This window comes from Tachyglossus aculeatus, chromosome 17 (genome assembly GCF_015852505.1).
Source record: "Tachyglossus aculeatus isolate mTacAcu1 chromosome 17, mTacAcu1.pri, whole genome shotgun sequence".
NCBI lineage: Eukaryota > Metazoa > Chordata > Mammalia > Monotremata > Tachyglossidae > Tachyglossus > Tachyglossus aculeatus.
The window spans coordinates 39,584,195-39,597,397 of NC_052082.1; the positions used below are offsets into that span (position 1 = coordinate 39,584,195).

Sequence of the window (13,203 nt, forward strand, 5' to 3'; positions counted from 1 at the left end):
AGTAACATATGCAACTGTCCTTATGCTGATGATACTACCCTTCCAGTAGAAAGTGAAGAAGACTTGAAAGGCATATTATTAAAAGTTAAGGAACAGAACAAAAAGATGGCCTACATTTGAATGTCCAGAAAACAAAGAGCATGACAACTGGAAGTTTTAACACATTTGTTAGTGGATGGAGAGAAGATTGAAACAGTTGACAATTTTTTCCCTCCCGGGATCGATAATCAATAATAAAGGAACTAGTAGTCAAGAAATATGCCGAAGATTAATGTTAGGAAGACTTGCTATGAAGAGCCTGGAAAGAAGTCATGAAACATGCCGAGGTAATGATTGCCACAAAAATACAAATGGTCAATTCCATGGCGTTTCCAGTGACAATGTATGGATCTGAAAGCTGGACAGAGAAAAAACAGGATAGAAAGAGCATCGATACTTTTGAAATGTAGCTTTTGAGAATACCGTGGACTGCCCGAAAAGTAAATAAATGTATTTTGGAGCAAATTAAGCCAAATTTGGAAGGCCAAATGACTCTACTTAAATTAGCATATTTTGAACACATAATCAAGAAGACTAATTCTCTGGAGAAGACACTAATGCTAGCAAAAGTCCAGGGAAAAGTCCAGGCAGACAGGCGGCCAGATTCACTCACTCAATCATATTTATTGAGCGCTTACTGTATGCAGAGCACTGTACTAAGCGATTTGGATAGAAACCACAACAACGATAAAGGAAGAACTGTTAGCAAGGTTCTTCTGGCAAGATTATGCCAGAAGACAGGACATTCTGGAGAAAATATATCCACAGAGTCACTATGAATTGGAAATGACTCGACAGCGCTTGATAAGGATACTTCCAACATTCTCCCTGCATATTTCCAAACTACTTTGAACAGGAAGCATGCCTTCTCCCCCATTTTAGATTTATCAATCAATCATTACATTTATTGAACACTCAGTGTGTGCAGAGAGTGTGTACAGACTAAGCACTTAAAAAAATCACCCTGGGCCACCAGGACCTTAAGATCCGCGAGAAGGGCTGTTAGAAGTTGTTTCTCTTTTAGTTATTGCTGAAGACTTGTAACCTGCTTATTATTATTGTTTTTATTGTTCTTAGGGGCTTACTATGTGTTCTAAGCACTAAGTACTAGGGTAGATACAAATTCATCTGGCTGGACACAGGGACTGTCCCACATAGGGCTCACAGTCTAAGTAGGAGGGAGAAGAGGTATTTTATTCCCATTTTTACAGATGAAAAACTGAGGTACAGGGAGGTTAAGTGACTGGCCCAAGGTCACCCGGCAGGCAAGTGGCAGAGCTCAGGTCTCCTGACTCGCAGTCCTGTGGTCTTCCCACTGAGCCACACTGCTTCGTTGGTGCCTTCCTCATAATGCTGTGTCAAATCATGTTCCTCCTTGACAGTTGAGTGATGTGGGGAGGGTCCCAGCTGGGTTGTCAAAATCCCTCCATCGTCCCTGAACAAAGCAACCCCTGGAAGCGCTCAATAAATACGATTGAATGAATGAAAGTCCTTAATAATAATAATTATGGTATTTGTTAAGCACTTACTATGCATCAAGCGCTGTTCTAAGCGCCTGCACCTTGGGAATACCATACAGCTCCACTAGATTGTAAATTACTCAAGGGCAGAGAGATCACATCTACTAACTCTGTGGTATGATCCATCAATCAATTGTATTTATGGAGTGCTTACTGTGTGCAGAGCACCGTACTACGTGCTGGAGAGAGTACACTACAAGAGCCAGTACACAGGCTCTAAGGGCACTGAATCGATGTTATCATAGACTGACTGAGAGGCACCGAGGCCTAGTGGAAAGAGCACAGGGCTGGGAGTTTGGATTCCTGGCTCCACCACTTACCTGCTGCGTGACGTTGGACAAGTCACCGAACTTCTTCGTGCCTCAATTTTCTCATTTTTAATCTTCTCCCTCGCCCTTAGATTGAACCTCATGGGACCCAGCAGTTGGCACAGTGCTTGGCATACAGTAAGCATTTAGCAAATACTACAATAGCTATTACTGATCGATTGGTTGGAGCAGGGAAGGCCCAGGCCCTCTGGTGCACCCATGGCAGTTGAGGTGAGTGGGGCAGGAGCTCCCCGATGGGAGGATTTGTCTGGCCACCCGGGGGGGACGGTCACTGCCTGGAAGCAGCAAGATTCATTTGTTCAATTGTATTTATTGAGCGCTTACTGTGTGCAGAGCACCGTACTAAGTGCCGGGAAAGCACAATTCAGCATAGAGATAATCCCTGCCCACACCGGGTTTACAGTCTAGAAGCAGGGGACAGACACCAAAACAAGTAGACAGGCATCAATAGCATCAATATAAATAAATAGAATTATAGATGATGTAGTGGTGAGGGCACAGCCTTGGAAGTCCAGAAGGTTCTAACCCCAGCCCTGCCATTTGTCTGCTGTGTGACCTTGGGCAAGTCATTTCACTTCCTCTGTGCCTCAGTTACCTCATCTGTAACACGGGGGATTGAGCCTGAGCCCCTCGCGGGACAGGGACTGCATCCAAGCCAATTCACTCGCATCCACCCTGGTGCTTAGTACAGTGCCTGGCATATACTAAGAACTTATAAATACTATTATTACTATTAACGCCCAGGTTTGGGAGCAGGGGGAGCTGTGAGAGGATGAGCCAAAGGGATAATAATAGTAATAATGGCATTTCATTCATTCATTCAATCGTATTTATTGAGCGCTTACTGTGTGCAGAGCACTGTACTAAGCGCTTGGGAAGTACAAGTTGGCATCATATAGAGCCGGTCCCTACCCAACAGTGGGCTCACAGTCTAGAAGACGTATTTATTGAGCGCTTACTATGCACAGAACGCTGTACTAAGCGCTGGGGCAGATACAAGGCAATCAGGTTGTCCCCCGTGAGGCTCACACTTTTAAACTGAGGCCCAGAGAAGCGAAGCGACTCGCCCAAAGTCACCCAGCGGACAAGTGCCGGGGCGGGATTAGAACCCACGCCCTCTGCCTCCCAAACCCGGACTCTTTCCCCTGAGCCGCTCCCTGTCTCCTCCTTCTAGACAGTGAGCCCACTGTCGGGTAGGGACCGTCTCTAGATGTTACCAACTTGGACTTCCCAAGCGCTTAGCACAGTGCCCTGCACACAGTCAGCGCTCAATAGATACGATTGATTGATTGATTTTGCTTCTCTATTAGTCACGAGCGGCCGAGGCAGGGGGTCCGGGGATGGCCCCTGTCGTGGGGCGGTCGGGAGGGCGATGGGCGCGGCCGCCGAGGTGGGTCGGCGCTCCGCACGCGGTAGGCGCTCAGTAGGTACCAGGGCCCGACGGACGGAGGGACGGACGGACCGCGTGGTGGGGAGGGCGCGTGCGCGGGCCGGGGAAGGGCGCGGCGCCTTTAAATGCTAATGAGCCTCTGGCGTCGCGGCCTCCGCCAACGGGCCCGGCCCGGCCCGGCCCGCCCCCCGCCTTGAAAAACTTGTGCGGGGCCATTTTCCGGGCAGTAAGACCGAGCGAGGAGCCCGCAGACACAACTAGCGCGCGCGTGCCCGCCCGCCAGCCCGCCCGCCAGCCACCACCACCACCACCACCACCGCCAGCCCAGCCCGCGCCCATCAGTCAGTCAGCCAGCCAGCCAGCCGGCCGGACAGCGGGACCCGCAGCCCAGCCCAGCCCCAGGACAGCATGAGCGAGGCGGGCCAGACCACCACCACCACCTCCTCCGCCGCCGCCGCCGCCGCCAGCGCCCCGGCGGCCCCCAGCGCCCCGCCGCAGGCTCCATCCGAGCCGGCCGGCCCGGGCCCCCAGGACCCCGCCACCAACGGCCCCGGGGCCCCCAACGCCGCCGCCGCCGGACCCCCGACCGTCGACGCCTCCGCCCCTCCGGCCGCCGCCGCCGCCCCCGCCACGGAAGACCCGGAAAAGAAAGTTCTCGGTGAGGCCTCCGACCCAAAAACTTGGCTGGGGCGGGGCGGGGCGGGGGCCGCTTGGCGTCCGGCGGGGCCATCTCGGGCCGGGCCCGGGCCACGTGGGGTAGGCCGCCGCCGCCGCCCCCTCCCCCCCTCCCCTTCCCTCCCGTTTCCCGGCCCGGCCCGGCCCTTAGGCCGCGCTCCCGCCGCATGTGGTCGCCGTCCTTCCCGCCCCGTGTGTTCGGCCCACAAGTTGGGGCGGCTTCCTGGGGCCAACGCGGTGCCCTCGAGGCTCGGCGCCCACCACGTGGGCCGAGGAGGAGGAGGAGGAGAAGGGTGGCGGCGTTGGCAGGGGAGGGCCGCCCGTCCCGCGTGGAGAGCCGGGGCCCTGACGGGCGCCATTGCACCCCGGCCTGCCCACGCGGCCGGGCGGGCGGGGCGGGGCGGGGCGGGGCGGCGATCGGGCCGGACCCTGGACCCCGGACCCCCGGCCACCCGACCCCTTAGCCCGGGCCGGGCTCGGGGGACGAGGGAGGGAGAGCAGAGCAGCGCACGTGGTGTCGCCCGCCGCCGGCCCCGCCACACTCCACCAAGTTGGCCGGCGGCCGCGCAACTTTGGCCGCCCTCTCCCGCCGGGCCAGGAGCCCCAGGGCTCCCGCTCTCTCCTCTCTCACTCATCCCCCTGCCCCCTCCCCAGCCCCCCGCCTCCGCCCAGGAGCCGGCCTCCGTTGACAGGGTGCAAAGGAAAGGCGGCACGCTACGTTGAGGCCTTCTTCCTTAATCGGGCGTGAATGGGGGGTGGCGACTGCGATCCCGGAGGGCGGGGGGTGCGCCGTCCGTGTTTCCTCCGTAACGTAAAGGGCGCCGTGTGGGGGGGAATGGGCCCAGTGCGGGGAGGGGGCCCTCCGGGGGCGGCCGGGAGCCGGGCCGGGGCACGGGCCTCCGGCCCTTTCCCCTTACGTGGACCTTGGGTCATGAAAGCAACATTCCCCGAATACCCTAGGCTTGTTACCCCTTGCTACCCTTGAAATCCGTTTTTGTCAAGCTCCAGCCCAAGCCCGGCACTGCTGTAGCAGTTTGGACCCAGGCTCCCTCCCACGTGGGGCTCCCAGCTTGAGGAAGAACACACACGCAATGGGGGTGTTTAAGGAGTAGACGTAAATGTAAAACGTTTGTGCGGATCTCCGATTTGAATCTGGCGACTGGAAGGGAGGCCTCTACCTCTCCGAAACGTGGTGGGCTTTTTAGTGGTATTTAAGCACTTAGTTTATGCTATGCCCAGTACTAAGTTCATCAGGTTGGAGTCCCTGCCCCGCGTGGGGCTCACAGATCTTAGTCTCCATTTTACGGATGAGGGAATGGAAGACCTGAGAAGTGAAGTGACTTGTCTAGGGTTAGAACCCTGGCCTGGGTTCCATCCACTAGGCCCTGCTGCCTCTCAACGTCTATAATGCTGTGTATTAGAAGTGATTCTTGGGGAAAGACTGTGCATAGCTTGAATGAGGGTTTTTTTTGTCTTTTTTTCTTTTTTTTTTTCCCCCCTTTCCTCTACCTTGGTTGTGTCGGTTTCTATTTTTGTCCAAATAATTAAGGCTCAGGGTGGCCTTCCATCGGCCAGGGAGTCGGGCGATCTGGGTTCTAATGCCAGTCTTGGAAATTGCAGAGAAGCAGCGGAGCTTAGTGGCAAGATCCTGGGCTTGGGTTTCAGAGGTCGTGGGTTCTAATCCCAGCTCCACCACTTGTCAGCTGTGTGACCTTGGGCAAGTCACTTAACTTCTGTGCCTCAGTTACCACATCTGTAAAATGGCGATTAAGACGGTGAGCCCCACGTGGGCTGTCCCACGTGTCTCCCCCTGCGCTTAGAACAGTGCTTGGCACATAGTAAGCACTTAACAAATACCATCATTATGATTAATGATGACAGTAAGCGCTCAGTAAATACGATTGAATGAATGAATTATTAATAATCATAGGCTAGTCACTTCAGTGCTTAAGTGTTTTTATCTGTAAAATGGGGATGAAATATTCTCCCTTCTACTTAAACAGTGCTTGGCACATGGTTACCATTATTATTTGGGGTGGAGGAGGAAAGAGGTGGGCCTATGGGTAAGAAGTATGTGTAGGATGACAAGGTAGGATAACTGCAGGGCAAGATGAGGGCCCACTCCCTATGTTTCCAGAAGCCCCTCGTGGCTGTATTAGACATAGGTTTAAAAATTAGCAAGGGATTGTGAGCACAAAAGTATTTCTTAGGTGTACAGTATTTATTTGCCTTGGAAGCCAGACTCGATTGGCCTCGGTATTGAAAAAACAAAATTGGCCACCTCTTTCTCAGTTAGGTATTAATACCTCAGTGGAGGTATTAATGATTGATAGACTTCGTGGTTATTGACCAGACCTGGATATGAATGTTCGAATGCTGGAAGTTAGTCTGGCAGATACAGCCAGTCATCCAAGATTAAAAAGTAGGGACAAGGTTCTAGTAACATTTGTAGCTGTGCTACAACTAACTAGGCCTGTATGGGGAAAGAAAATGTAAAACCCGGCCTATAAAGACGAGGCACCACTGATCTTCACCTGCCCCCCCGCCCTTTATTTTTTTGTCAATTGCATAGCCAAAGTTAAAATAGAGCAAGATCCTTACTACGTACAATTTCATTTGTCTCAGGTAGCCATGTAAACTATGCAACCTAGGTATTATTTAAAATAAGACTCTATCTCTGATTATTCTCTCTTACTTCATTGCCCTAGGAAAATGTGGCCATTCTGGTAGAAAGACACTTCTCATCTTCCCCATTGCTAGAGTCTCCTAGGTGGTTGGTTGAAAGTTAGAGGGGCACTTGACAAAGGAAAAGATAGTTCACTGTCTCACGGAGGGGTGCTGGCTCTGGGGCCAGGTTGTAGGCAAGTGCCTTTAAATCATGAATCTTGCCTCAGATTTTTTTGCATGGAGATATTGTGGGCCGAATAACTTTCCCTTGGCAAGGCCTGTTGGTTAGGAGGTGGAGGCATATGAAGATGCATGTTTTGCTTTAAAATCCTCTCGGGTCTACCATAGCTCTGCGTTCCGTGGAGTAGATTTCACATTGGTCAGGGCAGGTCTACTCCTGCATTTGAACTGGCTTGAATTCTGTTTGTTAGCCCTGTGTGCATTTAGGGCCATGAACACACTGAATACTAGTGTGTGTGATGAGTATGGATCTCTTGTTATGAATGCCTCTCAAAGGGAGGATCTGGAACCAAGTGGCCATCTCCTAGATCAGATTTTAGTGGTAAGCCTGAAAGAAACTCACTCTAGACATACAATCCTGAACTAAGTCTTGCATAAAAGCGGTTTGGTTTAGTGGATAGAACATTGGCCTGGGAGTCAAAAGGGCCCGGGTTTTTTTCCTGGCTCCACCACTTGTCTGCTGGGTGACAGACTAGTCCCTTCTCTGCCTCAGTTACTTCATTGTAAAATGGGGATCAGGACTGGGAGCCCCATATGGGAGATGGACTCTGTCCAACCTGATTAGCTTGTATCTACCCCAGCACCTGGTGCCTAACAAATACCCCCCCCCCCCCAAAAAAAAAGCTGTCAGGAGTTAGCAACACTTTGATAATGATCCCCTGTAATAGGAACCAAGTTCTAGCCCCCTCTTGCCTATTGAATTATGATTGGCACAGTCATTTTACCACTCGGACTAATTTTTTTCCCATGGCTTGTGGCAGAATCCATATGCCATGGAAAAAGGCTTGAAAAAGATTTGAATATTTTTATGAGTCGAAGCTGCTGGCAAGGAGGTCGTAATACCCACATATTTTTGTCAATTTCATAGATTGTGGTGGCCCTGCTTCCCATTGGCAATCTTACTTGCTTGGGGAAGCAGCGTGGCTCAGTGGAAAGAGCCCGGGCTTTGGAGTTCATGGGTTCGAATCCCGGCTCTGCCAATTATCAGCTGTTTGACTTTGGGCAAGTCACTTAACTTCTCTGTGCCTCAGTTATCTCATCTGTAAAATGGGGATTAAGGTTGTGAGCCCCCCGTGGGACAACCTGATCACCTTGTAACCTCCCCAGCGCTTAGAACAGTGCTTTGCACATAGTAAGCGCTTAATAAATGCCATTATCATCATTATTATTATTACTTACAGTGTTTTTCTAATTAGCTCCAAGCCCGTGGCAAATGCAGATTACCCACGGCCAGCGCAGTGGCCACCCCCTCCTACAGCAATCAATTCTGGGGCTCTGGACTGTGTGGGGGTCAGTGATTGGCTGTAACTGTGACAGGCTCAGAGCTGGAAGGCGGCTCTACTGTGCCTTACCGTAGATACCTAGTAAAACCTGGAGAAGCAGCGTGGAAAGAGCACAGGGCTGGGAGTCTGGAGACTTGGGGTTCAGCTATGCATTCAGTCGTATTCACTGAGCGCTTATTGTGTGCAGAACACTACTAAGCGCTTAGATATGCCACTTGTCTACTGTGTGAACTAGGAGGTGCGCTTAAACTTGCATTTAACTTCTGGGCCTTCATTTCCTCATCTGTAAAATGAGGATTAACTACACCCACTTTGACCTGAGCCCCATATCGAGTAGGAACAGAAGTTGTGTCTGATCTGATTGTACTCTACCAGTACTTGGCACCTAAACCTTAATGAATACCATTCTCATTGCTATTGATTAACTTTCCTGTACTGTGCTGTGCACACGGTGGAGGCTCATGTTTGAAAGAAGTGCTGGCAGTAGAACCGTAGCCATTTCTGCTGCCACTCAGTAGATTAGAGTCACTCAGTTTGGCCTTTTGGCCAGATTTTGTCCCCTACGTATTAAGGGAACAAATAGTGTCAATTGGAGCAGAAGATTTGGCCGCCAGCTAGCAAAACTTAGAGGACCAGTTAGCCAAGTTGAGGGCTACAGGAGTTAAAAGGTAGGGGAGAGGGAGGAGGGATGACTTTAACTCCCCATTGACTACAGGAGAGTCAGTTTTCAGGGGAGGGACCGGATTGTTGGAGGTAGAAAAGGCTTGCTGATGCCCTGTCTCGTGGCCTTCACAGGACTGGATCGGGATAGCATCAGTTCTATTCTTATTTCTGGCTCTGCCACACCGTCCCCCATTGGCAAATAGAGCCCATAAAGTCAGCACACCCTGCCTGCATTTGAGACCAGAATACTCTAGGTCTTTATATTATTGACAGAATTTGAAGTGTTGTTTACGGTAAATACCATGTATCCTTCCTTTCTTTCACTCTGTTTTCTTGGTTTGAAATTTCCTTTATGGAACAGTTTCACATGTTCATCACCCATGATCTTGCCTTTAAGAAACCTTTCTGTGCCTTTACTCAATTGTTTTTTGTTGTGTTTTTTTTTTTTTTTTTTAAAGAACTCAAGCCCTGCCCTCCACAAATGTTTTCAAAGGTTTCAGGGAGCATCTTCCGTGGTGTTTCTGAGTAGCCCCCCATCTCTTTCTCCTCCTACCCCCAGAATTCAAAGGATGCATGTTATCAAACTGCCACACATGCACGAAGAGTTTCTAGCCAATCAACATCTCCTGTAATGGGCTGAGGAGAAAGCAGTTGGGAGAACTGGCTCTGTCCCAGGCCATCTTGCTGCCACTGTTTTGGGTCCTGAGTTACTCTAGGTTAACCAGGCTGGGGCAGGGGTCTCCATTCTCCCTCCTCATCCCACCTTCTTCCATCACTTGTTGGGGCCATTAGTGTAACTGAAAGTGGCAAGAAATATGTGTTTGCTATAACTGAGCTTTAGTGGCTGATCCAGGGCTTTTCAACTAAGAGGGTGTGGAAGAGGGAAATGACTTATGTGTTTGGGGGAGTTACTGGATATGACCAGTGGTGGTAGCAAGAAAATTTTAAATCCAGCCCTCGCCCTTTGGGAAATGTACGGGCTGGATTCCTGATGGACAGGTAGAGCTGTGGGATGGTGACATACCATGGACTCCTCATTTGTGCCAATCTCTTGAACCCTGTCACAGGTTGTGAAACAGCTCTATGTCCTGGGCCGGTACAGTAGTTGGTTAAGGCCCTCTTGGTTTTGCAGAACTCCTCTCTTCTCAAAATTGCTCCCAGGGCTATCCGGAATGGGAGGAACAGGTCCTGAAAGGGGGTCTTGATTGGCAGCAGTTAGGCCCTGGCTCTGATTGGAAAGTTGGAGTTAGGGAGGATATTTTTTGTTTGTCCCAGGTCACTAGCAAAAGAGCACAGATGTTACTGGCAGTGGGGGTTTCTCTGGAGCTCAACTGTGCAATGACTTTATAACCAAGCTGTGTTATATCTGGTACAGGTCAGACTAATGTCTCCTTTTTGTTTTTTTTTTTCTTTCCCCCCCAGCCACCAAAGTCCTTGGTACAGTCAAATGGTTCAACGTCAGAAACGGATATGGTTTTATCAATCGGTAGGTATTATTTCGTGACTCCCATTGCATTTGGTATCTATTACATGCTTACCATGTGCCATGTCCTATACTAAGCGTTGGAGTAGATACAAGATATCATCAGGTTGGACAAAGTCCCCATTTTGCAGATGAGGAAATTGAGGCATAGAGGAGTTAAGTGACTTGCCCAAGGTCTCACAGCAGGCAAGTGACAAAGCTGGGTTTAGAATCCTGTTACTCTGGCTCCCAGGCCCATGCCCTTTCCACTAGGCCATGCTACTTCTCCATGCCATGAACAGGTGAAAAATGAGTAGTTTTTCTTCAGGAAAGCTGGGAAGCAAAATATTTCTTCAGGGGATAATATACAGCTAAAAATTCCAAATTAAGACCAAAGAAACTAATTCAGGTCTAAGTGGAGAAAAGTTGCTTTGGCTAAAGGAGGGGTGATTTTAAACAAAGAGAGCGAAATATTCTAGGGAATTCATTCATTCATTCAGTCATATATATTGAGTGCTTACTGTGTGCAGAGCACTGTACTAAGCACTTGGGACGTACAAATTGGCAACAAAATAGAGACGGTCCCTACCCAACAGTGGGCTCACAGTCTAGAAGGGGGGACAGAGAACAAAACAGAACATTAACAAAATAAATAGAATAAATATGTATAAATAAAATAGAGTAATAAATATGTACAAGCATATATACAGATGCTGTGGGGAGGAGAAGGAGGTAAGGCGGAGGGGAAGGAGGAGGAGAAGAAGGAGGGGGCTCAGTCTGGGAAGGCCTCCTGGAGGAGGTGAGCTCTCAGTAGGGCTTTGCAGGGAATCAGGGTGTGTCCTGAGTAGAATGAGGTACTGGGCTTCATCCCAGTTGTTGGTTGGGCTTATCTCCCTGTAGATGGGCTAGGGAAAATAAATTAGTCCTGGGGGCTATTCCAGAGGAAGGGATTCCATTGGCACGGAGAGCAGGAACACTTTTGTCATTTTTCTTCCAAACGAAATGGGAGCTGCTTTCTTAATATTAAGTGACAGGTCCGGTGTCTTGTGCCATCATGCCAAAAGCACCCAAGGCTCTCTGTATGTCTCTCCCTTTTTTCTTCCTGCTGGATCGGTATTTCTTGGCCAAACCCCCTCCTGTTCCGATCCCCTGCTCCTCCCTGTGTCGAGGGCTGTTTTGGGTTTCAGTGTAAGGAGAGCCTGTTCCACAGCTGTGTCCTATCCTGTTGATGGCTTTGCTTTGCCTCTGCTGGGCAAACAAGCTTGGGCTCTGGTTACGTACCACGTGGTGGGATGACAAGGGGGGAAGGAGGGGAGAGAGAGATTACTAAAAAGGGTGGCTGCCTATGTCAGACGTATAACCTTGGATTCTGCCCAGGGATTAAGGGGTGGAGCAAGAGGGTGCGTGGAAAAGGGGAGAAGCCATTGGTGTTGGGATCACCAGACTTCTGGCTGGAGAAGCAAATAGGAGAGCTTTGTGCTTCAGGTGCCTGATGGAATCTGTTTTAAGCCCTTTGCAACCTTTGGAAGGCTGGAGAATTAGCACCTGAAACTTTTGAGAGTGGTGAAGAGAAACCGGGGGGCTTCTGCACTTGATACTTTCCAGTTGAATGCTAAGGCACGTCTTTGTGCTCTATTCCTACAGAAACGACACTAAAGAAGATGTATTTGTACACCAGGTAAGACGGATGATAAACCCACTTCGTACAATTCTAGCCAATAGCAGGTCAACTTTTCAGGGTAGTACAGGGAACTTGAAGTATTTATTGGCTGGTGGCGCAGGATGTGGTCAGCATCTCTTCTCTCTCCCCCCACCTTTGTTGTGAAGTGACCTGGTGTTCGAGGACTCGGGAGGGAATGGAGCAAAGAGACGTGGGCTTAAGTTCTGGGAAACTCAGGGAGCTGTCAACCAGTACTTTTGCAAAGTTAATCATTGGGCCAGGAGCCCATTGCAGTGAGGAAAGACATGGTCGTAGAGTGGGGCATTTAGTCACATGATCACTTGCTCAAGTAGAACTGCTGTCAAGGGAAAACTGAGGGAGGAGACAGTACATGAATGGAAGGAGAACATGGGCCTCTTGCCTAGTATTCTTCCTGTGCCATGTGGGGTAGGTGTGTGAACATTTACAGGAAATCCCATCAAGCATGCCAAAGAAATGGGGTTGCAGGCCTTAAAAGGAAGCCCTGCCTCCTTCCTTTCTATTACTGTTGTAGAATGTGCTCATTAAAATTGATTGAGGGAGAATATATCAAAGCTTAACCCAGTGACATGGTGGTTCTTGAGAGGTTGGGAACAAATCCACTCGAACTGTTCCGTAAATTTTCAAACTGTGTAATTATTTTCTTCTGTTCCCTTGCTACTCTCCTCCTGATTGAACATTTTTTATCTCCCCAAATTGTCGAAAGTCCATTAATGTCGTTGACTGTCTAAGCCTCTGTCCTAGAATCCTGGGCTCCAGTGGGCTTTATCAAAATGGCAGGGTTGGTCATCCAAATAAAATGCTATTGAAATCTGTATGGATTTGGGAGGGAAAGTTCTAGTGGAGTTTTCTCTGACAGTGGAGAATTAGTGTGGGTCCCGAGGAATCTTTAGTGCCTTTGAGGACTGAATTGCTTCCGACTGGGGAGTCTGGTCATGTGATGTTAGTGTTGTTTTTTTGTTTTGTTTTGTTTTTTTTTGTGTGTGTGGTGATTACACCATTTCTGGTGGTATGGTGATTCAGCCAGATAAGTTGGGGCCTGCCTTGTTGAGCAGGAAAAGGGAACCAACAGGCAGGGAGGGGGGAGATTGTTGGACTGGTTGCATGTGCCAGGCATACACACCTTTTTCCCCTTTGGGAGATGTCTACCCTGTCAGTTGTGCACACCCTCCCCACTGCCCCATTTTCTAGGAGTGGGGGAGGAACTGGATTCCTCCCCAAATCCCTAAGAAAGGC

At 49.8% G+C, this 13,203-nt stretch overlaps 1 protein-coding gene across 2 annotated transcripts in view; it reads left to right on the plus strand.

Annotated features, from left to right (window-relative positions):
* Positions 1 to 3,632: 3,632 nt before the first annotated feature.
* YBX3 (Y-box binding protein 3) overlaps positions 3,633 to 13,203 on the plus strand; it is a 32,742-nt gene continuing 23,171 nt past the window's right edge. Inside the window, exons 1-3 of one of the 2 annotated variants that reach the window (XM_038759271.1) lie at positions 3,633 to 3,936; positions 10,229 to 10,292; positions 11,913 to 11,946. In XM_038759271.1, the coding sequence (XP_038615199.1) occupies positions 3,687 to 3,936; positions 10,229 to 10,292; positions 11,913 to 11,946 (348 nt within the window). In that variant the 5' untranslated portion in view covers positions 3,633 to 3,686. The remainder of the gene's footprint in view (positions 3,937 to 10,228; positions 10,293 to 11,912; positions 11,947 to 13,203) is intronic. The other variant, XM_038759270.1, reaches the window with a different exon arrangement.